Raw genomic sequence first — 25,629 nt, forward strand, 5'->3', positions numbered from 1 at the left:
GGCCGCCAGCGCGCTCGGGGGGGTGGCAGGGGGCGCGCGCGCCTCCCAGCGGGCTTTGCGCGCTGCTCCGCCCTGCCTCCCTGGGGCCAGGCGGGGAAGATGGCGGCGGGCACGGGCAGTGAGTGTGGGGCTCGCCGTGAGAGGCAGGGACGGGGGAGGGGGGGAGTACGGCGGCGGGGGAGCGGCGGCGGCGGCCCGTGGCGGCGAGGCTGGGGCGGGGACGAGGACGGGGACGGGGAACGACCCGAGTAGGGTCGAGCGGTTCTGAAGGGAGGAGGCGGGGCCAAAGGGGCTCGCGAAAGGGGCGGGGCTATGGCTGTGGGGCCCGGGAGGGGCGGGCCGAGGGGCCCGGGACTGGGCGGGGCCGTGGCTGGTGGGGGCGGGGTGGAGCGCCAGCCTGGGGGCGGGGCCGGGGGCGAGGCGGGAGCCGGGGGGTGCCCGGGTCGCGGCGGGCTGCGCACGGGAGGTGCGAATCGGGGGATTTTTCCCTTCTGCCGGCAGAGCACAAGCTGCTGAGCGCCGGCCCCACAGAGCCCTGGTCCATCCGCGAGAAGCTGTGCCTGGCCTCGTCCGTCATGCGGAGCGGGGACCAGAACTGGTAAGGGGCTGAGCAGAGCCCAGCGCGGACCCCGACGGTGGCCCTTCCTGGCGCTGCCTGGCCGCACGCGGGATGTACCCGCACCGTAGCGGCTAGGCTTCACAGAGCAAAGCACGGATTCGTGTTGTGTTGGCATGTTGCGTTTCACCACACCGTTTGGTTGTGCACTGGCTGGTCTTAAAACATTCTGCTTTCTGTGGACTTTCTGTTCAAAACAAACGTGGAAGTATTAGACACGTAGCTTGAAAATCTTTGTTCTTATTTTCTAACTACTTTGTGAAAACAGAAGTGTGTTAATTAGAAGAATGAAAGAATAGCATGTTTATAAATTGGATGAAGTGACCTGACTTTACCAAAGTAAAGTTTTTGTTGTGGAAACTTAAAAGTGTCCTCAGAAGCTAGAAACTTGCTTTTCAAAGCAAAGGAGGGGGTGTATTTTTGGCAGTAGGCAAATATTTTTGAGTTCTAAAGTTGTCCTGGAATAATTCCCAAACATAACAACTCTATCTAGACCAGTTCAGTGCAGTTATGGGGACTGTTCAGAGTGGTGAATATCGAGACAGGTTAGCACCATTTCACTGCATGTTGGTCAGGGTACAAAAGTAGGTGGACAGTGGCTCACGATTTCTCTCCTGTAGGGTCTCAGTCAGCAGAGCTATCAAACCTTTTGCAGAGCCAGGCCGCCCACCTGACTGGTTTTCCCAAAAGGTAAGATACCGGCTTTTGCATCTTGCGGAAGATGAGTTATCCATTGGATATACACGACAGCTGCTTAGGAGACTGTTGTTTTTGTTTGTTTTTTGGTTAAAAAAAAAGGAAAAAAGAAAAATATTTTTAATAAGTTTTATGCTTAAGTTGGATTAAATACCTTTTCCTGTTTCTGCAGTTAAATTTGAGCTTACAGCAGAAGTTGGAAAAGGTTCATAAAAAGACAAGAAGGGTGATCAAAGGCATGAAACAGCTTCCATGTAAGGGACAGCTCAGTAAGCTAGAACCCTTCAATATGCAAGAAGGATGACTAACAGGAGATACAGGAGAGATGTTTGTAAAATCAGAAATGGCATGCTGAGGATGAATAAGGATTAATTGTTCACTGCCTTATCCAATACAAGGGTTAGGGGACATTAAATAAAACTAACAAGAGGCAGATTCAAAGCAAACATGCATGGCACGTAATTAAGTTGTGGAATTCCTAGCCACTGGAATTTGTCATTGCCGTTGTATTATATTGTATTTTGGTGCATCCAGCTGTTGGGGCAGGCATCAGAGAGTTTTGTGATATAAGGACCAGAAAGAGATTAAGACAATCAAGGAAGGAGGAGTCTTTTTTTTTTTTCCTATGTTGCTCACTGTTTTCTTAGTGCTGTTAAACTATGAAACTAGCCTTGTTATAACGCTACCTTTTCTTCTGCATTGAAAGATTTTTGGTGCATGTTCACAGAGGGAAGCATAACAGCTGCAGTTCCTCCTCGTGCTTGCTTTCTTTGATTTGTAAATTGTTAGTTGGGAACATCTCTTTATTATTGTTTTGAAGGTCAGCCTGGGCAGTCCTAGAGTAGGGAGGGAATATGCTTCCTCATGTTGAGGTACATTAAATTGTAATTATGGAGGAACCTGTGGGAACCTTGTCAGATATGTCCAGAAAGACCTCTGAAGGAGGAAGAATAGGTGCCCTGAAGGCTTTGTTGATAATCGTTTGCTGATGGTGACTGTTGGGTGTCATCTAACTTTCTTTCTTTCTTCTTAGCACTGTGCCTCCCAGTATTCAGAACTCTTGGAGACTACAGAGACCCCTAAGTGAGTACAAAGTCTGAAGCGAGGGCTGTCCCTAGCAATTCTGGAGGAACTTGTCAGTTCTTACAGCAAAGCACTTGATAGTAGTTTGCCCAGGAGGAGCGTACAGGGATGAAGAAATTCAGTTGTGATAGCTGGCTTGGGCAGGCACTGTGATTAGGGTATGGCAGATGTTGAAGACTGACTCAAAGGGAAGAGCAGCTGGGAAGCAAGCCTAAGGTATTCCTTAGAATATCCTTCCCATATTTTTATCTGGTCTGCTCTTTTGAAAGACTGAAGTATTTCAGTAGTACCTGATTCTAAAATTGGTCACTGTGTGCTTGTTCGTGTCTTCCTCATACCCCTCCTATCATTACAGTGCTAGTACATGGCAAGGTATTTGGAGTCTCTTGGCGCAGGTACATTTATGCAAGTTGCAATATGCGTTTGGGGAGGTAATGCAGCAAACAGGAACGTTTATTTGCCTGGAATAAAACCCTACATATTCGTCTTACTAATCAGAAGATCGTATACATAAAATTAGACAAAAATACATAAAATTACACAAAAATAGGTAAAATTATAGTTCAGAATAAGGAGAAAAAAGTAGAAAACTAGTAGAAGTGAGGTGAAAAGTTATGACTGTCTTTACTTTGCAATGGTTTCAGATAGTTTTCTTATCAGTGTTACCACTGCAGCTTCATGGTGTCAGATACTTCTCATCCTGAGTTGAAGCATATTGCGTAGGGACCTGGCATCAAATTAAATTAAAGGCGAGTTGTTTAAAAGAAGTGTTTATGTAGGATAGTGCTGAATGAACATCAGTAGCAGTGTTATAAAAACAAAGGGCCTGGTAGAGTTGTTGAGAAAAAGTAGATGTTTCATCACAGATAGAAAGAAACTTCTCTGAAGTTGAAGGCTTGATTTGCAGATTGAAAATTTGAAATGGGCTTGCATCTTTGGTCTTCAGAAGTCTTTAATATTGGACACATTTAATGATTGGAACTTATCAGAAGAGATTGTTTCAATATTATGCCTTCCAATGTTATTTGAGGGAAATTGAAAGAGGAGGTTGATTTTTGTGGCAGGAATGACAGACAACAGTCATTTATGAAAGGAGAACTGGGATTTTCTGTGGTTCATTCCTGAACTGTTTTATTTTTCTCTTTTTCTACAGGAGAAAGCGTGGTGAAAAGGGAGAGGTTGTTGAAACTGTGGAAGATGTTATTGTGCGGAAACTGACTGCAGAACGAGTTGAAGAATTGAAGAAAATGATTAAAGAGACGCAGGAGAAATACAGGTATTTGGTAGAGGCATTAAGCTGTGGTGCAGCTGAAGGCTGTGTCTTGAAGAAGTGGCGTGGGTGAGGAGGAGCACGGGGTAAAAATATGTGGAACAAGAGCTGCTTAGGATTTATTGTTGAGTGATCAAATAAGAAGATTTTCTGATTACAGGCAACTCAAGAAGGATGCGGAGCTGATCCAGGCTGGACACATGGATAATAGACTGGAGGAGCTGTGCAATGAGATTATGATGTGGGTTATTTAATTATTTCCTCATTACACTTGCCTCTGAGTTTGTAGTCCCCTGACGCTTTGTGCCTGGCAGAGTTCTCTTGCTCAATGCACTTAGGGCTAAGAGATACCAGATAGCAGGGCAGATGCTTTGGCTTCTAAGGGTGGACTTAATTTGGACTGTGGGGCACGAGCTTATGGGGAATGTGTTTTGGAGTTCTGAGTGAAGAGCTTGGTGATGGCTTGCGACACCACGCTTGCTTCCTCTTTTTTAGTAGTCAGCTGGAAGTGAAGCTTTTTGCAAAGTGTGTCATACTCTAACTGGCCTCTGACTCTGCCTCCCTCCTCAGAGGGATTGAGCCTGAGCCCGCAAAGGCACTTCATTATCGCCTAGAGATTATGGGGCAGGGGTCCATAAGCTGATTGTGCAAGAAGAACTAAAGGGCAGCAGGATGCCGTGTGACAGTAGGCTCTGGTTCTTTATGCAGAAAGAAAAAAATGGAGGAGGAGGAGGCAGAAGTGAAGAGGAAGGCTACTGACGCTGCTTATCAGGGTAAGCTGGGAATGTGCTTCCTTACTCTTCCTCACAGAAAGAACATTTGGGAATTATTTCAGTCTTGTTAAGATCTGTTCAAGAAGAATTCCTGTACGCTAGGCGTAGCAAACGAAGGTTGTGTTCTTGTTCCAGCACTGTATTTGTAACAGCGCCAAATGTGCTGAGAAGAGAACAAGTTCTTCAGGGAAGGTGTGTAAGAGGAAGAAGTATTAGCAAGAAGCTCTCTAATAGAATGTCAGGCTTTAGTTTTCCTCTTAATCATTGTGTGATGATAAAGTGAAGAGAGGTTTTTTAATCCATTCTACAGTTCTTGGGGCAATTTTTTAGTTTTTGGGGCAATTCTGTGACCCAGCGTGCCAGTGGTGGGAGGTGGAGAACACCTGACTGCTGGGGAAATTTGAAATTAAAGTGCATCATCCATTGGTAGTAGTATTTGAGAACTGAACCTAGTGTGGTGCAGGAAGTTGCCATAATGTAAATTGTTTCCTTAGGGTCCTTTAGGACAAAGACAGAAGTAGCTCTCAGGGACTGTTCAAGATGGAGTCATGGAATATCCCTTTTTTCCTCTTCTCTTCCAGCTCGTCAAGCTGTTAAGAATCCGCCACGAAGATTAACAGGTGTAATGGTTCGCTCCCCTGCAGGTTCAACCTCCCCGGGTGGGGACTATGCTCTGGGAGATCTGTCTCAGCCTGCCGTGGATGAGGCCAGCCCTGGGGTAAGGATGTTTCCCGTGGTGAGAGGGAAAGACCAGCTTGGGACATGGGGCTCTGCATCTGTCATGGAACAGGAGCCTGGGGAGAAGCCCTTGCCTTGTTTTACAGACTTTTTGCTACGGTAGTTCTGTAGTGTGGTTGGTGTACAGTGCTGCTCGAGATATGTGTCGTATTCGATGTCTGTGATAAGCAGGTGCTTGGATCGGAGGCTGTGTAGGGGCATCAGTGGGTTGGCCAGGCAGCCTTCTGTGTGCCTGGGAGATGGCAGTACAGGGCAGGGAAAGGGTGAAAGCACATGCCTGGAGTAGGTGTAGTGAGTGAATGGAGTAGGTGTCTGCGGTGTGCTGGATCAGTGCTCTTGGGGGAAGGAGCAAGTGGGACTAGTCCGTGTGGTGGAGTGTGGCTTTGAACAGTGTGGTTTTTCTCTTTCTCAGGTCACTCCAGGGACATTGCCCAGCACCCCAGTTGCCTCCTTCATTGGAATCCCTGACACCCCTCCAGGCTCTGCTCCCCTGGATGCCCCCATGACCCCAGTCACTGATGATTCACCCCAGAAAAAGATGCTAGGACAAAAAGCAACTCCGCCTCCTTCCCCTCTGCTCTCAGAGCTGCTGAAGAAGGGCAGTCTCCTGCCCACAAGCCCCAGGCTGGTATGGAGCTCTCTGCTCATATATGCAAGCACACAAGCAATCTGGTCCAGACTCTCCCACTGAAATGGGGGAGCTGCAAAGGCTTTTTAAAAACATAAAGTTTTTGCGACAGTCCCAACAGAAGTGAAATCTGAGAGATATAATTACCCCTGTGAGCCACAGAGGTGGGACTATTTCCCAGTGGTACTGTGGGTGCAGGGCTGCAGAGGTCAATCAGCACATCAGACTGGCTAGCTCCCCTTGGTCATAAGGAGTTGGAGTTGCAGACGCTGCTGGAGGAAATCATTCTCTCTAGGGGGTCATGTTAGTAGGCATCATCCTGGTCAGTCCCCATGGAGGTGTTCTTGGTGCTTTCTCCATTGGGCTCACAATTCTTGTTTACATCTTGGCAGGAAGTTGCATTTTCATTTTAAGACAGGTCTTAACATAGGAATAGGGAGTCCTTTAATAAAGTTTATGACCAGTACTGAAGTGGGCTCAATCTTCTCCTAATTTAGGTTGTAGACAGTCATTAAAATCACTGTGATGACAAGCAGTTTTAGCCCTTCTGGTGTTAGTGACTTTGGAAGTACTAGAAGGGCAACCGTTGCCCTTCATTGCTCAGAGCCCTATCTGAAAGTAGCAGCCATCAGCCTGCCCGTGATGTGGGTCCTCGTGTCAGTGCTTGTGAAATGGAATAGGTGTATTGCTGTTGGCTTTTTTTCCAGTAGTCAGGTTTGGGGTCTTTTCTATTTGTGAGCTTGCCTAAATGCTCCATGAGTTATATGCTTGCAGGGTGCAGTGTGAGGTATGAGGAAGCCAGGAAAAGAGACTGGCTGTGGAAGACTTTGATTGGGTTTTCTTTGTTTCGACAGTGCTGTTTTGCATCTGCTTCAAGGTCTATGATAGGTTTATTGCGTGACCTTGATCAAGTTACTTTCCATCTTGGTGCTTCATTTTCCCTCAGCTCAAAAAAGAAAGAATTCCCTTTTATATCTGAGGGGGTAGAGAGAATAAATCTCTTGGTATTTGCAAAGAATGTTAAGATCCTTGAATAGAAGAACTGAGGTAGAGCAAATTATGTATTTGGCCTGACTTCAAAGGAGGATTGCACAGCAACTGTATTTGAGCTGAAGAATAACAAGTATTTTCAAACTGTTGTGTTGTGCACTTGCATAAGAGGCCTCAGGCAGGGACTAGAGTGGACAAAAAGCACAGAAGAAACGCTGAGACATCAAATGATGGACATATTTGTGGAGGTGCATATCTGGCAGAGAATCAGAGGTGTGATCATATCTCCAGGAAATTCAGTTGTGTCCTCCTTTGGCAGGTTGGTGAAAATGAAATGGCAGTGGCTTCTGGTCACATGAACAGCTCAGGAGTCCTGCTGGAGGTAGGAAGCGTCCTTCCAGTGCTGCACAGTGGGGAAATGCAGTCGGCACCTGGTGCTGTCCCTGCATCTCCTGCTGCTTCAGGTAACTCGCTAGGACTCTTCCTGTACAGTTCTGCCTTCATATGCACCTGAGGCTTTAGCAGTTTTCCGTGTATGTGCCATAATTTCACAGACTGTTTTAGGAATCCTAGTTAGAGGTGAGGACATCTAGCCTGGCCGGTATGGGGGCTTCTTTATGAGTTCAATTGCAATTTCTGTACCCCTTTCTCCCACCTTTTTTTTTTTTAAAGATGGCTCTAATTTTTACAGAAAAAAGAGTGCCTTGAAAGATGACTCAAACAATTAGACTTGATTTGACCCTGGACCATCCAGTCTAGTTTCAGTTTTTGACACTGGCTAATACCAGGTATTTCAATGTAGAAAGAAAGGTTTAGCCGAGAGAGAGTTGGGAAAAATTGGGTGTAGTGTCTGAGTCTCGTTTTGTCAAACTGCAGCTCCCTGTGAAGCTGAAGGACTCACATATCTGAGGTCTGCTTTAGCTCAGAGGTGTGTTAAGGATTAGACTACAAAGGACTGTGAGCTCTCGGATAAATTCCATACCGGGGGGTGGAAGGGACAGTGCAGGAGTCTTTACGCTGAACCTTTCTAGAGAAACATCCCTAAAGCAAAGTTTCTTTCCAGCTCATGTTAACCAGTGGTTCAGTCAGGCTGTCTGCAACTGATGATTTATGCCATTCATGCATGTGTAGTTCCAAATGGATAAGTTCGTTTTCCTTACCCATGTCTGTTCCTTAAGTTCTGCTAATTGGGTTGAGGTAGCTAAGTAAATTCAGACTGGAAATTAAGATTAGGATGAGTGGCAGCCTTTGAGCTAAGAGGAAGTCTCCAGGAAAGACCTGCAAAGAGATCCCTTCTGCTCCCTTCCGGCTCCTGTGATAACTGTTTGTCTTGGCTTACCCTGTGTGGCTCTCTTAGCACTGTTTTTGAGATTTCCCATAATTTTATTGGGATGAGCCTTTGGAAGGGCATCTCTCTGCATGCGTGGCTTAGCCCCTCCAGCTCTTACGTTGAACACAGTGTCCCATAGTCTGTACGGTTCTGTCTCAGATTGCGCACACCGAGGAGTCTTGCATTTTGGTGCAGGCTCTCCATATGGCTTTTGGGACGATGTTTAGGTACTTCTTAGCGTCCTGCCCCAAGAGGAAGCCGCCAGCTAGCAAAAAACCCATTGGCGGCTTTGTGGACCTCAGTGGTGGCTGCTTCTTGCTCATGTGCTTTTCCCTTCTACTCTCTGTTAGGTGCTCCTACGCTTTCCCGGCTTTTAGAAGCTGGTCCTGCACAGTTCACCTCACCTCTTGCTTCCTTCTCCGCTGTTGCCAGCGAACCTCCAGCTAAGCTCCTGCCACCCCCTGTAGAGCCTGTGTCCCAGGCAACCATTGTCATGATGCCCACGCTGTCAGCACCATCCGTTGTGCCACCAGCTGCAACTCCAGAAAGCGTAGCGACAGGTGCGTTCTGGACTACGCACTCGTAGGCCGTGCAGTGCTGGAAAACAGAACTTCCCTTGGGCTCCGCACCCAGCAGGGTCTCAGCTGGGGCTTTTGTCACCTCAGAGTCACCATCATTTCTGAAAGGATGCTTACGGCTGGGTTCTGGAGTAAACAGATGGTGCTCTTGGAGATGGGGTTTGAAGAGGATTTGCTGGGCGGGGGTGGGGGTGGTAGTGGTATGTTGCTGGATTGTGATTGAAGGGCTGGATTCTCGCTTTGTCTCCTCAGTGGGAAAGCAAACGTGTTGCCCTTATTTGTCTTTTGGTTTTTTATGCAATGCTGTTGTGGGTGGACTTGGGATACTTGCGATTGGTGCTTGGTCTTACCCACTGCAGTATTCCCTTACATGGGCATGACTTCACCAGATTGGTCTGTCATTGTCGCTCTCATCCTTGTTCAGTGAGCCAACCAGAAGCCTGTGTTTCCATGGAGGCAGTGTCCGATTCCCATACGGTGACAGTGTCCATGGACAGCAGTGAAATATCCATGATCATTGATTCCATCAAAAAAGAATGCCTGGGTTCTGTGGCCGGCAGCACGGCAGGGCCTTCCAAAGATCACTGCATGGATGGGAAAGAAGACCTGGATTTGGCTGAGAAGATGGATATTGCAGTGTCCTATACGGGAGAAGAGCTGGACTTTGATACTGTTGGAAACATTATAGCCATCATTGAGGACAAGGTAACCAGGCAAAGTAGAGAGCCAGCGCATTTTGTTCCACATCCAGTTAGAATAAATTCAGATAAATTACTGTTCACCGGTTTAGTGAGCTTATACAAGCAAGAAATAACTATCTTAAAATGCACGTTCTCACTCTCTTTGCACAGGTCTATAGGGACTGACGCTATGACGCCACTGTCTGCCACGTTTAGCTTGGTGCTCCAGGGTACAGAAAGAAATCCCTTCCTCAGACTGGGTGGGTTTGGGTCATGGATCTGGCAGACAGATGAGTGCCACTTCTGACATACTTTCCAGGAGCTATGTATTTCTGAAACTGAAAGCTCCAAGGGAGGCAAGATCTCAGGCATAGTATGTAGGGGTGATATGAGTCCTGCCGCTAAAGGCAGCTGGGTAGACACAGAACACTGGAGTGTTCTTCCAAAATTGGCTCGTTACAACATAACATGTTGAATTTATTTTTAAATCCTCCTTACTGACCTCGGTCTGCACTGTTGTGTGTGTTTTGGGAATAAAGGTAGATGACCATCCTGAAGTCCTGGATGCAGCAGTTGTTGAAGCTGCTCTGTCTTCTTTCTGCGAAGATACTGATGACCCTCAGGCTCTACCCGGCCCGTGGGAACACCCAATTCATCAGGAGCATGATAAACAGGCTCAGATACCCCAAGTGTCTGTGACTGTGAAGCAGGAAAGACTGGAGTGTGAGGAGCCGGAAGCAAAAGGAATTCGAGACCTAATGGGCATCGGAGAGCTGGGATCAGAAATAAAGACTGAACCTGCAGAGCAGGAGCAGAATCAGCTGGGCCCTGAGGAACCCACACCAGCAACTGCAAGAGCAACAGAAACACCAGAGCTTAGGAGTCAAGAGATAGAAGAGGATCAAAGAGCACCTGTGACAGCAGGAGAGAGTTCTGAAACTGAGATAGAGACAGCCAAGGGAGAAGACGCAGTGCCCAATACAGTGAAGACAGAGGTATGTGAGCAGAGAGGCTGCCTGGAAGTGGTGTGGGGAGAAAGGAGCAGTTGTGGCAGGTAGGAGAGAGGTTTAGAGGAAGGATGACTACTCCCGGGTGTGAAGGTGACCCTTCAATAAGTGTGACTGATTGTTTCTTTGGGGGTCATGCTGCTGATCTGGTCGATCTGCAGGAAAAGCTCTCCACTCTAGGCAGTGCCTTTATGCATCTCCCCCTGCCCATGTGCAGAATTGCTGTTGGGAAGGTGCTCAGTGAACCTCATTGCCTTAAGTTAGGTTAGGATGAGCGAGATGTGCCCACACCTTCACTGAAGTAAGCTGACACAAGCATCTAGATTTGTGCATTTCTCTTCCCTCCAGACCCCACCTGATGATGATTCATCCCCTCCACAAGTCCCAAATGTGAGTGAAGACTCCTCACAGGCTGATGTTCAGCACAAATTTGAGCTGTCAGGTAACTTAATTCAGCTAGGAAATCTTTTACGTGCAACATTGTTAGCTGGATAGATGTTAGTGATCTTGTTCAGTTTTCGGGGAGGAGGGAGAAAAGAAGATATGTGCAGGAACAGTGGTAATTACTGCAGGATAGTAGGCATTGGTTCAGGAGCTGAAGTAGCTGAGGGACTACCTTGGAGAATCATAACCTTGCTGCTTTTCTTTCTTTCTCAGAGTCAATGAAGGAAGAGGCCCAAGCCCTGTTTAGGAGTCAGATGAAGGTAATTCTAAATTGGTTGCAGTCGTGTTGGGCTCAGTAGTTACGACATCTCACTGCTGCTGCTTTCCTAGCTCCCATCTGCTGAAAAACAAAGCTTTTGTTCGGCTTGCCACACTGACAAGAGAGTGGGCAGCCTGAAGTTGGAGCTAACGGGAAGATTGTTTCAGACCCTATAAAGCTGTGTGTGGATGTGTTTCTGTGTTTGTTTGGGGAGGGGGGTTGAGCAGCGGGCAGCACAGAGTGACTAGGATTTTGTGGAAGCACCTTTACTGCAGCTCTAGTAAGAAAATCAGCTTTGTTAGCGGAACCGTAGCTGCCTTAGAGGCTCTGAGTCACTGCTGTAGCGGGCTGTGGAGACTTAACGTACTGTCTGTGTTTCAGGATGGGCAGGGTGAGGAGGATGATGAGGATGGCGCCAGTGAGGCTGCCAGTTTGGAGGAGCCCAAAGAAGAAGATCAGGGTGAGGGATATCTATCAGAGATGGATAACGAACCCCCCGTGAGTGAGAGTGATGATGGCTTCAGTGTCCATAATGCACCATTACAGTCCCACACGCTAGCGGACTCCATCCCCAGCAGCCCTGCCTCCTCGCAGTTGTGAGTATCGCTGAAGCTCTCGGCCACACCAGTGCAATTCCCAGGCTGTTTTGCGGAGGGAGCATGGGGTTCTCGTGTCTGTTTTGCTGACTCTAAGTGGGTTTGAAGGGGGAATTTGTTAATCTGTCTGACAATAGGTTCTCCGTACTCATGAGCGCAAGCATACAGACAGCGCCATAGTACCAGGTCCCACTGTTTCTTTCTGCCTCTGGCATGGATTAGCGTAGGTATGTCAGAGGCAGAATAAACCCTGAGGTTTCTGCTCCAAGGCAGTGTGGAGACCCCTGAAAGAAGTCCCATTCTTTTCTTCTCAGCTCTGTGTGCAGTGAGGACCAGGAAGCCATACAGGCCCAGAAGATTTGGAAGAAAGCCATCATGCTGGTTTGGAGAGCAGCAGCTAATCACAGGTGAGCTTGATGTCTTGAGAACTAGAAGAAAGAAATGACTAATCCCAGGCATTCCTCCACTCTCCTGTCTGTCTCTGAGACTCATTTGATTTGGTACTGAGAGATGGTGAATCATACTGCTAGTAGTAGACAAAAAAGTGTGAGAGCATGGAACAAATATTTAAGGATTGCTCTCCTTTACTAGCAAGAACAGAACACTCAGCGGACTCCTTTTCTCTGCAGGTATGCCAATGTCTTCCTACAACCTGTGACTGACGATATAGCACCAGGCTACCACAGTATTGTGCAAAGGTGAGAGGCTCAGCAGTATTCTGTCGCTAGAATGCTTACAGATTTATTTAGCAATTTCTAACAGGAAAGGTTTGGTTCTCAACTGCAATTCAGACTGCAGGACTTGAAAATAAGTTGCTTTCTAGCACGATTTGGTCAGAAACAGGTTTCCCCAAGAAACAGGCTGTCTTCAGTAGCAGACAAAAGTCTTTATGTAGCACTCTCTTTAGAGGGTTCAGTACACTGACTTATACAGAGCACTGTTTATCAGCAAGGTAGTGTTTGACTGTGGTCTGCTTCTCCACCTTTCTATCCAAGGATAAGATTTAGTCTTTGAACCTCCATAGACCCATCTTCTTTAATTAGCTATTCTACTGTCAAGAGTAACGTCCTCCTCTGGAAGAGTTACCAGAATCCCTTGATAGCTCCAGAAATCGCTCCTGAACAGTTCGGTGGGCGTAGCTCTAGCTCCCTAGTGTCTCCTTCAGCGATGCCTGGATCTCGAATGCCTCGCTCAAGGCATTGTCACCGTTCATGACGTGGTTGCTGTACAACTCATATCTCCTGACCTCAGGCCTTGGAATTCAGAAATACAACCTGTATGGAAGAGGACCTATTTGCATCTGGTGCTGCTAAATTGAGTAGATGGTCTCACTAGACTTGTCACAGACCTAGGGCTGTTTGCAAAGAGAGAGGAAAGAGTTAAATATTTGATTTGACTGCATTTCTTTCATAGGCCAATGGATTTATCTACCATTAAGAAGAACATTGAGAATGGGCTGATACGAACCACAGCCGAGTTCCAGCGTGATATTATGCTGATGTTCCAAAATGCAGTTATGTACAACAGCTCTGACCATGATGTGTACCACATGGCTGTGGAGATGCAGCGAGACGTCCTGGAGCAAATCCAGGTAAAGTACTGAGCTGAGGCCAGTGCAGGGCAGAGCATGTGTTCAGGAGCATGTACCTTGGTTCATAGGTACAGGAAAGACTTCTGAATGTAAGACCACACCTTCACTCGCAATGTCTTTGAATGAAGTAGTCCCATCTTCCCCTGCATCTTTCTTGTCCTTGTGTTAGATCAGGTGGTGGTGGTGAACTGTACTGTAGAACCAGCCTAAGTTAAAACTGAGACAGCCAAACATTTGTCAGGTTGAGCCCAGAGCAATTTCAAATCTAGTTCCCTTCAAGAGGTACACACATGCTCAGGCCAGCAAGAACCGTGGTGTGGTTCAGGAACAGAAACAAGCAGCAAGATTGGGGGATGACAGGGGACAGGATTGCTTCTTTTGGTGGCTGTGCTAGTTTATGCTGCCTTTAAAGCGTATGTGAAACTATGTCCTGAGATTGTCCTACTGTGTGCCGTTTAAAATCGCTGAAGTGGTATGTCCCAACTGGACATACCTGTTGCAGGGGCTGACAAGGTTTGAACTGGGTTTTTACAGTCCTTCAGAACTTGTGGCTTCTGAGGTGAATGGAGCAGTTTATTCTGAGGAGCAGACAAGGAACTGAAAACTACCTCTGATCTAATCATTCCCAGCCCTGTGGTTTGTGATACTAACTGACCAGCACTAACTGAGCTTGTTTTGCCTGAAAATCTTAACTGAGAGTGTGGTTTTCATGCAGCAATTTCTGGCCACACAATTGATCATGCAAACATCGGAGTCAGGGATCAGTGCAAAGAGCCTGCGTGGGCGAGACTCCACTCGCAAACAAGATGCTTCTGAAAAGGTGAGGATGCTGCACCCTATGGAAGGGCAGTTGATACTTTTGGGAGAATCCCAGGATACTGCATGAAGCTCCCATACCAAAGATGTGTAGGATGTTTTTAAGATCGCAATAGCTCCAGCTTCCTCATGTGAAGTCTTTCTTTAAATGTGTCCTTCAGTTAGATTTCAGCTCTTGAGCTGTACTTTATCCCAAAAGCAGGTTTCATGAGTTATCTCTGTAATCCCAATAGTTCTGTTTCCCGTTTTTAAAAACAAGTGATCAAAACTGGAGGAAAGAGAGCAGAGTGTTAGAGGAGGCGTGATACAGCAGCAAGGTGAAAGTGTAGAGAATTGGAAGACTAGCCTGTCCATGTGCTTTGCTTCCTAGTCAGAGATTTTTAGAGCTGGGTAATTCCTGGAGTCTGGTCTGCTGTTTAAAGCACACCAGAGAACCTTTGACTTCTGCATTGATCTGAACTAGTAATCAGTTTCGTTTTTTTTTCTTTTCTTTTGTAAAGACACGTCCCGACTTGATTCACGTATTTTCAGGTGCTCTCAGCTGGTGCATATAACATTGTGACAGCAAGGACTGCCTGCTTAGCTGTAGTGGGGAGTGTGACTGAATGCACAGTGCAAAGAGGTTGTTTGGTAGGCCCGAGCTTGCCACGGCTGAGGAGGGAAAATCCCTTTCCTAGCATTCTTACTCTCGCAGTATCCCTCTTTTGTCTATTTTTATGTTCCTGCTGCGTAAGACCGCTGCCATGCGAGAAGGGGAGTGGGGCATATGTTTCTCTACGCTGATGTGTGTGGGCGCATTGCTTCTATGTGGTGTGTGCGTTTCTGTATCTGATATCTGATAAGTCCTTCTGTTTGGCCTTTTAACAGGACAGTGTCCCAATGGGCTCTCCTGCCTTCCTTCTCTCTCTCTTTGTAAGTATTGAAAGGCTGCAGCAGGCACTGCGGTACTGCTGGCAGTGTGCTCTGCTCCTTGTCTGGGTGATCACTGCACTGTCACAGCATCCTTAGCATTGCAGCAATGTGTTTTAGCTTAGTGGCTGTTCAACCATGGTCATTAGAGAAGAAACATCTCAGTCCCTTGTTCTCAGCGTGGGTGAGTGGGAAGGGCTTCAGTCTTTGCTTCTGGTTCCAAATGTTCTTGTTTTGTCATCTGCCGTCGCTATTTTCCACAGCTTCTCTCCTGCTTTCTTTCCATGTAAGTGGGAAGACAGGCCAAGTGCAGCACTATAGTTCTGACATCTTTCATACTTATACAGCTGCCCCTTCCTCACACCCAAGACAGTACAAAGGGTCTGGGGAAAGTGAGGAATCAGCTGTGTACTCCTTTATCATTCGTGGTCCAGAAAACAAATAAGATGCTCTGCAGAAATGTCTCGTTCGGTTTCTTTGGTGATCTGGAAGTGTTTGGAAAGCTGTTCCCATCTGGGAAACCCCAAGTCTTTGAGCGTGGGGAGGAGAGAGGGGAGGAAGATGGAGAGTTTTTTTTTTTTCTCGCATATATCTAAAGACAGAGGAGTACTCCGGGAGAGTCAGCATGTCAGCCAGAGGGAGAGGGCAGCGGATCAAAGGAAGCTCTCAGCTCGCCTTCTACTCATGGAGAGCAGCTGTGCGGAGAAGCTAGGGAGCTAGTGCCAGGGTCACTCAACTGGAGGAGCACTTCCCATAGGGATCAGCAGCTGATAAGGTAGGTTAGTCAGCGGTTTTGTCTTCCCATCTTAAGAGCCAAGCTAGAATGTGTCACTTGTGAGAAAACCTGCACTGTGCAGGTTCCAAAAAGCATCTCTCTGGGTGAGAGCCTTGCTGCCCTTCTCTGTCCTGGCTGTCAGCAATGTACAGAGATGCTGCAAATCCCAGCACCTGTGTTGCATCCACAGTGAATTTTGTAGGTAGGTCTGCAGGCAGGCCTCCCTAGGCCTTCTTAGGACAGCTTCCCTTTCTCCCATTTGGAAGGCAGGGAAAGTTGTTACAAGATGTACAATTCCTTGCCTCGCTGAGTGCTGGAGGAAATGTATAGGATTTAGGGTTTCATAACTCTCTGCTAATGCTGGTCCTTTTGTTTGCCTGGTGACTAGGACGGAGGCACCAGAGGGCGTCGCTGTGCCATTGAGGCAGACATGAAGATGAAGAAATGATGCTGCAGACAGACGGAAAGACCCAGCACCTGGCATCCAGAGCTGGAGTGCAAGCAAGACGCTGCTGTTACAACTGTCAGAGGAGGAAGAAAAGCTGCGTGTTCCTTTCTGGGACCTGTTCCACCTTCTTGGCTCGTCCCTCTGAAAGCAATATCTCGTCAGAATGTGTAACCCAAAGAAACTTCCCTGGAGGGGAAGAATAGCCCTCCTGCCTGTTCTAGGGCAGTAGTCTTGGGCTTCATCAGTGTTCTGGTGTTAGCTAGCAACTGGTGGCTCGTATGTACTGTAATGTGAAGTGTACAGATTTTTACTAGTGATGTGTAAATGTATATGTATATTAAAGTCTGGGAACAAATCCATTGTACTGTGTGCAGTGTACTGAGTATCACAGCGCTGCAGTGAGGAACCCTGCTCCTGTACAGTTGTGCATAGCCGTCTTGCGTATCTGCAAATATAACTCACTTCCAGTTATCCCTATTGGAAGAAAGCACTGACATTAGAGAGCATCAGCCAATTATCAGAATGATGCATGGTGCTTGGTTCAAGGGAAAGATTGCCTGCTTGAGTGTGTAAGGGTGTGGTGCTGTTGTTTACAAAATACACCAGGAGATCTAATGACAAAAAATGAAATACTAGTCTCGTCAGAGCCTCACTTAAGAGGCTGACGTATTGAACGTACCTTACGTTCTTCCCTGAGTACTGAAAGGGGTAAGCAAGTGAAAATCGCCTGTCATGCCAGAAGCTGTAGACATGCCGGTATCTGGTTTCAGCGCTCTTCTTCTCTGGTTGGACACTGGAGCTCTTGAACTGTTTCTCTCTATGGCGGATTACAGTTCTTTTCCTCAGCAGCATGGATGCTTAACTGAGTTTGAATTCCCTCTGGCAATCCTCAAGTTACTTGTTTTCCGCTCATATGACCTGTGAGCCAAAACTTGCATAGTTTCTGCCCCCATGGCCTTCCAGGAAAAGAAAAAGATAGTGATTCTTCCTGATGTTTGCAACAGCTGGGTGTGGTCTACACTTTCTTTGTGCAGCGTGCAGAGGGCTCAGCTTTCTAACTCTCAAATTGCAGGAGCCAGAGTCATGGCAATTAAGACAGGAAGGTTTTTTACCTCTTTAGTAAGAGCTCTTGGTTTTCCCAGGTTTTTTATTCTAGTTGGTCAAGCCCACTGTGCTGAGTCCAATGTTTGGCTAAGGTATATTTCCACTAAAAGTCATTCTACGTTTGATGCTAAAAATGCAGAATCCGCTGCTTTGCTTCATTTGCTTACTAGTGAGTTGCCCTTCACTGTGGAAATTGGGCACAAATTTCTGGTCTCAGTTTCTAGAGGTTACAGTGTGTTAAGCTCACGGCACAATTTACAGGGTTCTTTTGCTTTCTGATAATATATAGAATAATTTAGTTGGAAAGGACCTCTGAAGATCATCTAGTCCAACCTGCTTCTCAAAGCAGCACGAGCTTCAAAGGTAGATCAGGTTGCTTGGACCCTTCTCTAGTCAAGTTTTGAAAATCTCTGAGGATGGAGATTCCGCAACCCCTTGAAGTAACTTGTTTCGGTGCTTACCCACCCTCATAGACTTAAGTGTTTACCGTATATCCAGTCTGAATTTCTTTTGCCGCAGCTTGTGATCATAGCCTCCTGTCCTTTCACTGTTCACCACTGAGAGGAGTCTGGCTCCATCTTCTCTGTAACACTTGTGTCGTGGTTGTCTGGGTTGAATAATTGAAGTTGCAGCGCATAGGTGGACCTTCGTCAGTCACACGAGTAACCCGCTTTCATTATGGAAAGGATTGCTGTTCATGGCTCCCTTGGTTTCTTCTCTTCACCACTTTTTTTTTTTTTCAAAGAACCTTTCCTCTTGTCCCATGACAACTTAAGAGCCTTTAATGACCTTGTTTAAGATCATTTCATTAAAAAAATCTAAGGTAAAGATTTTCATTTACAGACCCACGTAGCCCCTTTCCCAATTTGTCATCTCATGCTCTTGACTACTAGTTCCGTTCTTCATAGTATTTTCTACTATTCTGTTTGGTACAGGGCTCAGACGTACTGTGCTGTATCTCTCAAGAACTACCTTTTTAAAGACAGACATCACAATTGCCTCTTTCTGGTCTTGTGCTGTGGATAATTTAAGCGGCAGGTTTGGTCGTGTCCTATTAGAGCTTTTTTAGGACTCCTGAGTGAATGCCAGCTGGTTCTAAGGTTTACTCCTGCCATCAAATCTCCCCTGTTGACATTTTAATTAGAAACAGTCCCTCAGACCTATCCCAAGAAAAAGCCTCTGTGTTGGATATTTATGATCTCTGTGGCAACTGCTGATAATGATGATTAATTTGATTTTTCCAACTGGCCCTGTTTTCTCCCGAGATGTTGGCACTGATCGTGTGTCATGCCTGCTGATCATCTGGCAGGCTTTCTGCCTCTGATGTTTTTTGATCAGGTTTGTTATTATTATTTGCTTTTATGTCTTTAGCAAACTGTTCTTCAGGTTTTTTTTAGGAGGGGGAGTGGGTTGTCTACTTTATTGTGGATTTTGCATTTTCTTTACTAGAGTTCAGGCTTTTATCATTTCCCTTCTTTTGACATGTAAATTCCCTTTAAAGGCAGTCTTTTTACTTCTAACAGCTTCTTGGTTGCACAGTGTCTAATCTCCACAAACTGAACTGAAACTTTCCCATTGGATGATGATTCCTTGTTGGCAACTTACGTAAAGCCTGCCAGGCAGTTCTTGATTAAAAGTTGAAATCTGTATTTCTCTATCCCTTATATTTTGTTTGGAAACTAAGTGCTCTGCAATAATTTCACTCATCCTGCTCACCCTGCGCTGCTGCTGCTCTTGCATTCTCTAGCATCTTGGGTATTCCAAGACTTAGTAAAACAGAACGTAAGGCCAGAGATCTTCTTAGTCAGTGCTTATGCCCAAGTTACCTAGGCTTGCTGATTTAAAAATGCTTATCCCTCTCAGCTGAAGTGCAGAAAGATGATCCCAAGTGACTGGATTACCCTAGCCTAAGGCTTTTCTGTGCTTTAGCTGAGCTGTGGCAGCTGGCTGTGCTTGTGCATCCAGCTCTGCTAATCGTGCCGTAAAGTGCTTTAGGCATGGTTACTCTTCAGATGAAATCATAGTTTGCCCAACTCCTTTAACTAGAAGCTGAGAGCAGCTGTTGCCCCATTAGATTTCGTCTGCTTCTGCTGAAGTTAACTTTGAAAGGGGTTTCAGAAGTATGGCCTTTCTGCTCCTAGCTCTGGTTATTAATATATAGTAATATAAGCAAATGAGTTTTCTCATCCCAAACACAGTGGATTCTTAATTTCTCCCAGTTACGCCCCATAGGCTGTGTTTGCAACTGTGCTAGCAGTCCTGAGACTGTGAAAGGAAGTCGGTGAGAAATAGGATCCTTCAAAACCCTGGAAAAATTAGGTTGCACATGATTAACTGAAAACTATGCAAACGTAGCTAATGAATGCCTAGAGTTCTGCACAGGTACAGCATCCAGGCAGGTGAGTTCAATGGCAAAATACAGATTTTTCCTAATAGCCATGTACTGTTGTTACTGTGACTCTGCAGCCAGTTCCCCAGACTCAGCAGGGGTCAGAGTGGGCTCATGCAGTGGAAAAGAGTTGGGCGTAGACTAATGAACGAAGATGAAACAAATGGTTTCTCCCTTCTCAAAAAGGTGCTGATTTTTATTTTCCAAAACGTGTGTAGAACTGTCTCCTGTCAGTGTCTGGCTATTCATGGTTGTAATTCAGGTACACAGGTTACCACCATCCAATGAAATCACATCTATCATGACAAAGTTTCTGTAGTGTTTACGATAAGTTATTTCCAGTATTAAAAAGTTCTTATCAAGCAGCAAAGGGAATTTCAGTGAGTTGTCCTTGGAGCCATTGATTGTTCTCAACAGCTGCCACAGGCTCAGGAGCTCCAGTGTTTGTGCTTGCTGCTGGCAGCTTTCAGCACCTTAAACAAGCAGCATCAGACAAAGCCCCGTGCTCCAAACCTGCCCAGCATCCCCTGGGCACGGTAACCCACCGTCCCCAGGCACGGGGAGAGCACAGCAAGGGCACTGTAAAACCTGTGATTCAATTGCTCAGAAATGAGTTTGTGATGTGGAGCTGCAGCCCTGCCGTGTGCTGTGAAGCATGGGCTCAGGAGCAGGTTGCCTGTCTCACAGCGTTTTCTCCACGCTTGGGGTCTCTGAGGATGTTGGGAAATGAACTGGAGTTTGCAGTTCTGGACCAGGGCACAAAGAAATTCTGTGTCTCTCTTTATGTTTCTTTGCAGATGGGTCATGCCTGGGTGTGTTGGGGGTCTGAGACGGAGTCTCTCAGCGAGTCTGAGAAGAACAGTGACTTCCAGTCTCTTCTCAGCTGGGATTCAAGCTTGGATCTAGAAGTGGGGAGCTGGAGGAATACCAAGGAGACAGCCGTAGGGGAGCTAGAAGAGAGCAGCCAAGAGGAGGACCGCAAACAGGAGTTCAGTGAGTCTCTCTGGGAGGATGACAGTGAAGACTGCCAAAAGGTGGAGGTGCAGCGTGAACAGGACAGCCTTCTCCAGTTCCTCTCAGAGGTAGGTCTGTTTGGATTACAGTAATGGGGGCTGCATGGCTCAGGCCCTCCTGAGATACTACTGTTTTCAGTGCCTCCACCATCTTGATGGATTAAAATATCCTCGCGGAGGAGCAAATGGCCTGAGTTCACTTGCTCCCTGTTCCAATCCTAGCCTTTGCTCCTATTTGAAGCTGGCACTACAGCTGGGCAGCTGCTTTGCCAGAACACAGCTCACCCTAGAGTACTGAGATGTCAGTGAATTGACACCGTAATAATGACACAGGACTGCATCAGAAGATTTTGCAAAGAGCCCTAAAAATGGAAAGCGTTTGTGCGTGAAAGCAAAAATAGCATTTGCGCTACTTATTTTTTCTTCCTTTTGCCTTCAGAGTTTGAAGCAATAAACCTCTGTGTTGCAGGTAACCCACTTAATGGAACCTCTCTGCATTAGCAGCACAGATTCAGCACAGAGTCACTGGGACTTTTGTGGCTCTAGGACGCAGGATGATGAGGAATATGTAAGCTGCCCGGAAAAAACCATGGGGACAGCAGTCTCAGAAGTGGAAGAAAGTCAGCTGCAGGGCCTGGCAGAAGAAAATGAGAAAGAGCACTTCCCAGAAAGAGAGGTATGGGAGAGGTGATCTTAAGAGAGCCTCAGATTCTGGATGAGAGACAGAGGCTATGCAGGAATACAGTTTTAGAGAAAAGATGGGGAAGTCCCAGGATCCAGTGGGGAGGAGGAAACAGAGTGAGGGACAGGCGTAAGAAGGGAAGGATGCTTCTAATGTATCGATACGGATCTTTATGAGTAGGAAGGTTATCACAGATCAAACACCCAGATGTAGGAAGAGCTCCTTAGCAGTGGAAAGAAGTGTTTTATTACCAGAAGAACTGGTAATACTTGGTTTGCTCTAACTGCTGTGTTATGCAGCACACAGCTTGGCTGGTTTCAGGCCCACGTGGATGTGATAGCAAGAACCATCTGCTCCTGGAAACCGTCATCTCTTGGAAGCAGGCATTGTCTAGCATGGGTTTGTGCAGCGCCTTGTCCAGGGGGCTCTGGGTTCTTACCAGCCTGCAAGATGTTGCTGAGACAGATAACATAACAACAGTAGAAGAACAGTGTGATTTTTTCAATGCCCACACATGTTTGTTCCATTGCAAACTTAGATATAAGAGATGAAAATGTGGGAACCCTGAAAGTCATTTCTACTTGTTCAGCCAGGACAGGGTTATTCCTGGCAGTTCACTAGAGGTCTGACCCATAGTCAAGGCCCTATAAAGCACAATGTCCGCTTTCTTTCTGAGGAGCCTGCTCCGTGCTTCAGGTCTCCTGTTGAGGACTTTTCAGGTGTCCCTGTACAGTGTAATTCCACTTCTGGACTCCAAAAAAATCCTCTCTTCCTGCATCTTTCACCCTGTACTGGTAAATCACTGCGTCAACAGCACCAGTTTCTTTGCTGGCTGAATCTGTTCTCTATCATGGTCAGTGTGGGAGTCTGTGAGGAAACAACCCTGTTGGGTTCTAGAGGTTCCTTTTGTCTGTGTCTCAAGGCAGTCTTACCTCTTCATCCATAACTCTCTGCAGACAAGAAGACTGACACAACACTGGGGACCAGTCAGCACCACAGTCCTTTGAACTAGCTAGAGGTGGTTATGATCTGAGAGATCAGACCCAGGTGTTACTAAAGTCCTGGGCAGCATGATGAAGATGTGAATAGCTTAGGTCAAACATCATCCTCCAGAATAGGACAGAAAGTGCCAGCTCCTATCCGAGGCTGGCTACAGTTAGGGAATGTACAGCAGGCTGGCTTCTAGATAAAGGATTCCAGGGGATGGGCTGCCATTTCAGCTGTCTCTCATTTTTCCTCTCTGTTCCTCAGGACGAGGCTCAAGAGGCATCTGGGGAACAAGCTGCAGGCGAGCTGTGTCCGCAAGAGAAGAGCAATCAGCCCCTGCATCAAGATGATAGAGAGAGCACTTCTGCAGCCTCCCCCCTGGGGTCCACAACTCCTGCCTCCACACAGCTGTAAGTAGTTCAGTCTGCCCTCTTGCAGGGGCAGCAGAGCAGAGCTGTTTCCTTGGGCCTACATGAGAGCAAGTATATGGCATAAGTCACCTTGAGAAAGGTGAGATATCCAAGGAGAACAGGAGGGAAGAGGTAACTTGTGCTATCTCTGTGGGACTGCTAGTGTTTTGGGGTGAGAGAAACTGGTAGCCCCCTTTAGGCAGATGTATGCATGTCACATGTAGGCTCTGCCACTGGGCTTACCTGGGCTGACTTTTGAAGGAAAAAGGTGGTTTCTTGGGATGAGAAACCAAATGAAAAACCCGACAGCTTGATCCTGCTCTTTAGAGCTGTTCAGCCTGGCTATTGTTTCTATCTATTGGCCTCCGTCTTCCTGTGTCTTGGGTAGTAAGTCCTGAATTCTGATGCAACATGCTTCCACCATCTCACCCCATGATGCTTTATGTAGCTACACCAAAGGATCGGTGAGCTTTGTCCAAGGGGATGCGTTGGGCCCTAGCAAAGGAAATGTCCCGTCATTTGTCTTGAGCGTGATGACCTGACAGTATATTCCCTCTGCAGGGTGCAGCTGAGCTGGGATAACCCCCTGCAACGTTTGCTCTTCAAGAGGACTCTTCTGTCCATCTGGAAGATGATAGCCAGTCACAGGTGTGTGGGGATGAGGGGTTGGGCTTGGCCTGGCTCCTGTGCATGCTGTCCTGAGTTCCAACCCCCCTGTCACTAGGCCCTCTCCTCCCCTTTAGGATTGCCATTGCAGGCTGGCCTCTCTCCCCCTGTCGTTGCAGCAGGGACAGCTGTGTGCTGCAAGGCTGGAGAGAAGACTCTGCATATTTACTTCCTCTGGTTAACGTGGCAGCTGCTGTGCATTCAGGAGCCCAGTTGCTGCTTCCTGCTGCAGCCAGGTTCAGCAAGAGGTTCAGCCTCCTCCTGTGCCTGGCTGTGCCAGCCACTGAAGTTTTGAGTGTTGCTAATAGGCTCATGGCTAGCAGGGAGAGGCAAGCATAGGTCCATGTCGCAATGTTGCCTTCAGCCCTCCGCTTGGAGACATACAGAGGTCATTTGTTGTGCTTGCCCCTGTAGATACAGTGGCCCGTTCCTGAAGGCAGTGTCAGACAAACAAGCCCCTGGCTACAAGGATGTGGTGAAGAGGTGAGTTTGTGGAATAAGTCTTCTCTAGCTGATTTCTGTCACTATTGCAGCTCTGCCCCTGCCTGAGTAGGAGACTTGCCTCTGCAGCCCGACACTCTCTTACTCCCCATGTAGCTGGGAAAAGGTGCCTCAGTCAAAGCCCTCTTTTGCCCATTGCTCTCTGCCCAGATGTTTTACTTTCAGTGGAGAAGTGGATTGTAAGAATATTTCCCAGATAGATTAAGGGTATTTTTCAGAGCTGAATCATATTCTATTCTGGTCACAGTTGTCCTCTCTGCAGCCATTCATTTTCTTTTTCTGTCAAAATAAGAGAAGTCATATTTATTCTCCATCATGTTCCACTTGCCAGCACTGCTATTTTTGGTAGTGGCACCATTCGATTTTAGGGGGTTTTAATAGATACCTATTTTAGTATCTTCCTTTTCTTTCTCCACTAAGACCTGGGCTCACTTCACAAAGACTAATTACTAGACTCGCTCTGCTTGCATTCTCTGGAGCTCAACATCAAACTTTTTTCAGATGTAATTGCTAGTGGCTTGCGAAGTTGATTGGATGGCAAGTGTCGCATTGGCTAAACTTATTTTTGTCTGACTTAGAAGACAAACATTTCTCACTCTCCCCCTCTGTCATGAGCAATAAAATTGATTGAATATAGCTGCGCGCTGAAAAAAAAATAAGCAAGTTCATTTAGAGCCTGAAGAATGCCTGGCTCTGGCTTGTTTTTTGTAGACCCATGGATTTAACCAGCATAAAGAGAAACTTGTCGAAGGGCCACATTCAAACCAGTGCCCAGTTCCAGCGTGACCTCATGCTCATGTTCCAGAACGCAGTGATGTACAACAGCGTGACCCACCACGTACACCGCATGGCTGTGGAAATGCAGCAAGAGGTCTTGGAGCAGCTGCAAATGCTGGGTGAAGCCCTCCTGTGCTCTGGGGACAGGCTGGGCTGGGGGAGAAGGTAACAAACCACGTCTGAGGCCTGTTTCTTTCGGAGCAGCGTTGTCTCCCTAGCTCTGTCCCTGGCTGAGATCGGCTGGTGGCAGAGCAGCCTTTGGCAGACCTAGTTACCCCTTTGTGGTGCTTGACAGGTTGATGGGATAAAGAACAAAGCAGTTGCTAGGAGGTGAGCTGGAAGAGAAACCTTCGTCCTTGGTGGGAAAAGCAGCACATCCCTGCAATGAGTAAAAAGGGGGAAAATAATCTTCATTATCAGCTGAGGTGAATCTGGGCCCACCCCTATCAAAATGTCTCACTGATACAACTTTGGTGCTGCAGAAGAGCTCTGCTATTTAGGTGCCTTCACTGTACGTTTACAGCACTGCTGTGTTCAAGTTCGGGTGTAGATTTAGCGTTGAACATTCCTGTTCTGCCTCAACTGGGGGAGGACTGGTCACAGACCTGTGACATCCCTGCCCTTCATCATCCCAGCGTCTGGGAGGCCGCGGTTGTTTGCCAGTAAAGGCAGATGTTGTAAAGTAAACTTTGCTCCAGCCTGTGTTTGACCCCCGTGCTGTGCATGGTGGGGAGAGGGACCCCCACACCCCAGCTCTAGGGGAGGGCGGACAGGGGCGCCCCTGGTAGAGGAGCCCCGGCTGCAGGGCGGACGCCGGGGAGACGCGGGCTGGGGGATCCCTAGGGCAAGGGATGCCGGGCCACGGGGGGGACC

The 25,629-nt window shown here is 47.2% G+C and overlaps 1 protein-coding gene across 1 annotated transcript; it reads left to right on the forward strand.

Annotated features, from left to right (window-relative positions):
* Window positions 1–31: 31 nt before the first annotated feature.
* On the forward strand, window positions 32–25,170 carry BRD8 (bromodomain containing 8). Its single transcript, XM_068959826.1, has 28 exons — window positions 32–118; window positions 502–598; window positions 1,237–1,306; window positions 2,346–2,395; window positions 3,549–3,671; window positions 3,826–3,906; window positions 4,374–4,438; window positions 5,020–5,156; window positions 5,589–5,804; window positions 7,114–7,258; window positions 8,475–8,684; window positions 9,127–9,407; window positions 9,922–10,377; window positions 10,738–10,831; window positions 11,047–11,093; window positions 11,474–11,688; window positions 12,003–12,095; window positions 12,318–12,386; window positions 13,102–13,279; window positions 13,995–14,099; window positions 14,963–15,007; window positions 20,518–20,802; window positions 21,203–21,409; window positions 22,667–22,812; window positions 23,374–23,460; window positions 23,893–23,961; window positions 24,691–24,921; window positions 25,052–25,170. The coding sequence occupies exons 1-28, from the start codon at window positions 100–102 to the stop codon at window positions 25,062–25,064; spliced, it is 3,834 nt and encodes a 1,277-aa protein (XP_068815927.1). The 5' UTR covers window positions 32–99; the 3' UTR covers window positions 25,065–25,170.
* The last annotated feature ends 459 nt before the right edge of the window (window positions 25,171–25,629 follow it).

Source organism: Struthio camelus, chromosome 13 (genome assembly GCF_040807025.1).
Source record: "Struthio camelus isolate bStrCam1 chromosome 13, bStrCam1.hap1, whole genome shotgun sequence".
Lineage (NCBI taxonomy): Eukaryota > Metazoa > Chordata > Aves > Struthioniformes > Struthionidae > Struthio > Struthio camelus.

Excerpts from the sequence above, each read along its gene's own strand:
- BRD8 (XM_068959826.1), top strand. Across the intron at positions 8,685-9,126 it reads TCCAGAAAGCGTAGCGACAG|TGAGCCAACCAGAAGCCTGT; the intron begins GTGCGTTCTGGA and ends ATCCTTGTTCAG. Across the intron at positions 13,280-13,994 it reads ACGTCCTGGAGCAAATCCAG|CAATTTCTGGCCACACAATT; the intron begins GTAAAGTACTGA and ends GTTTTCATGCAG.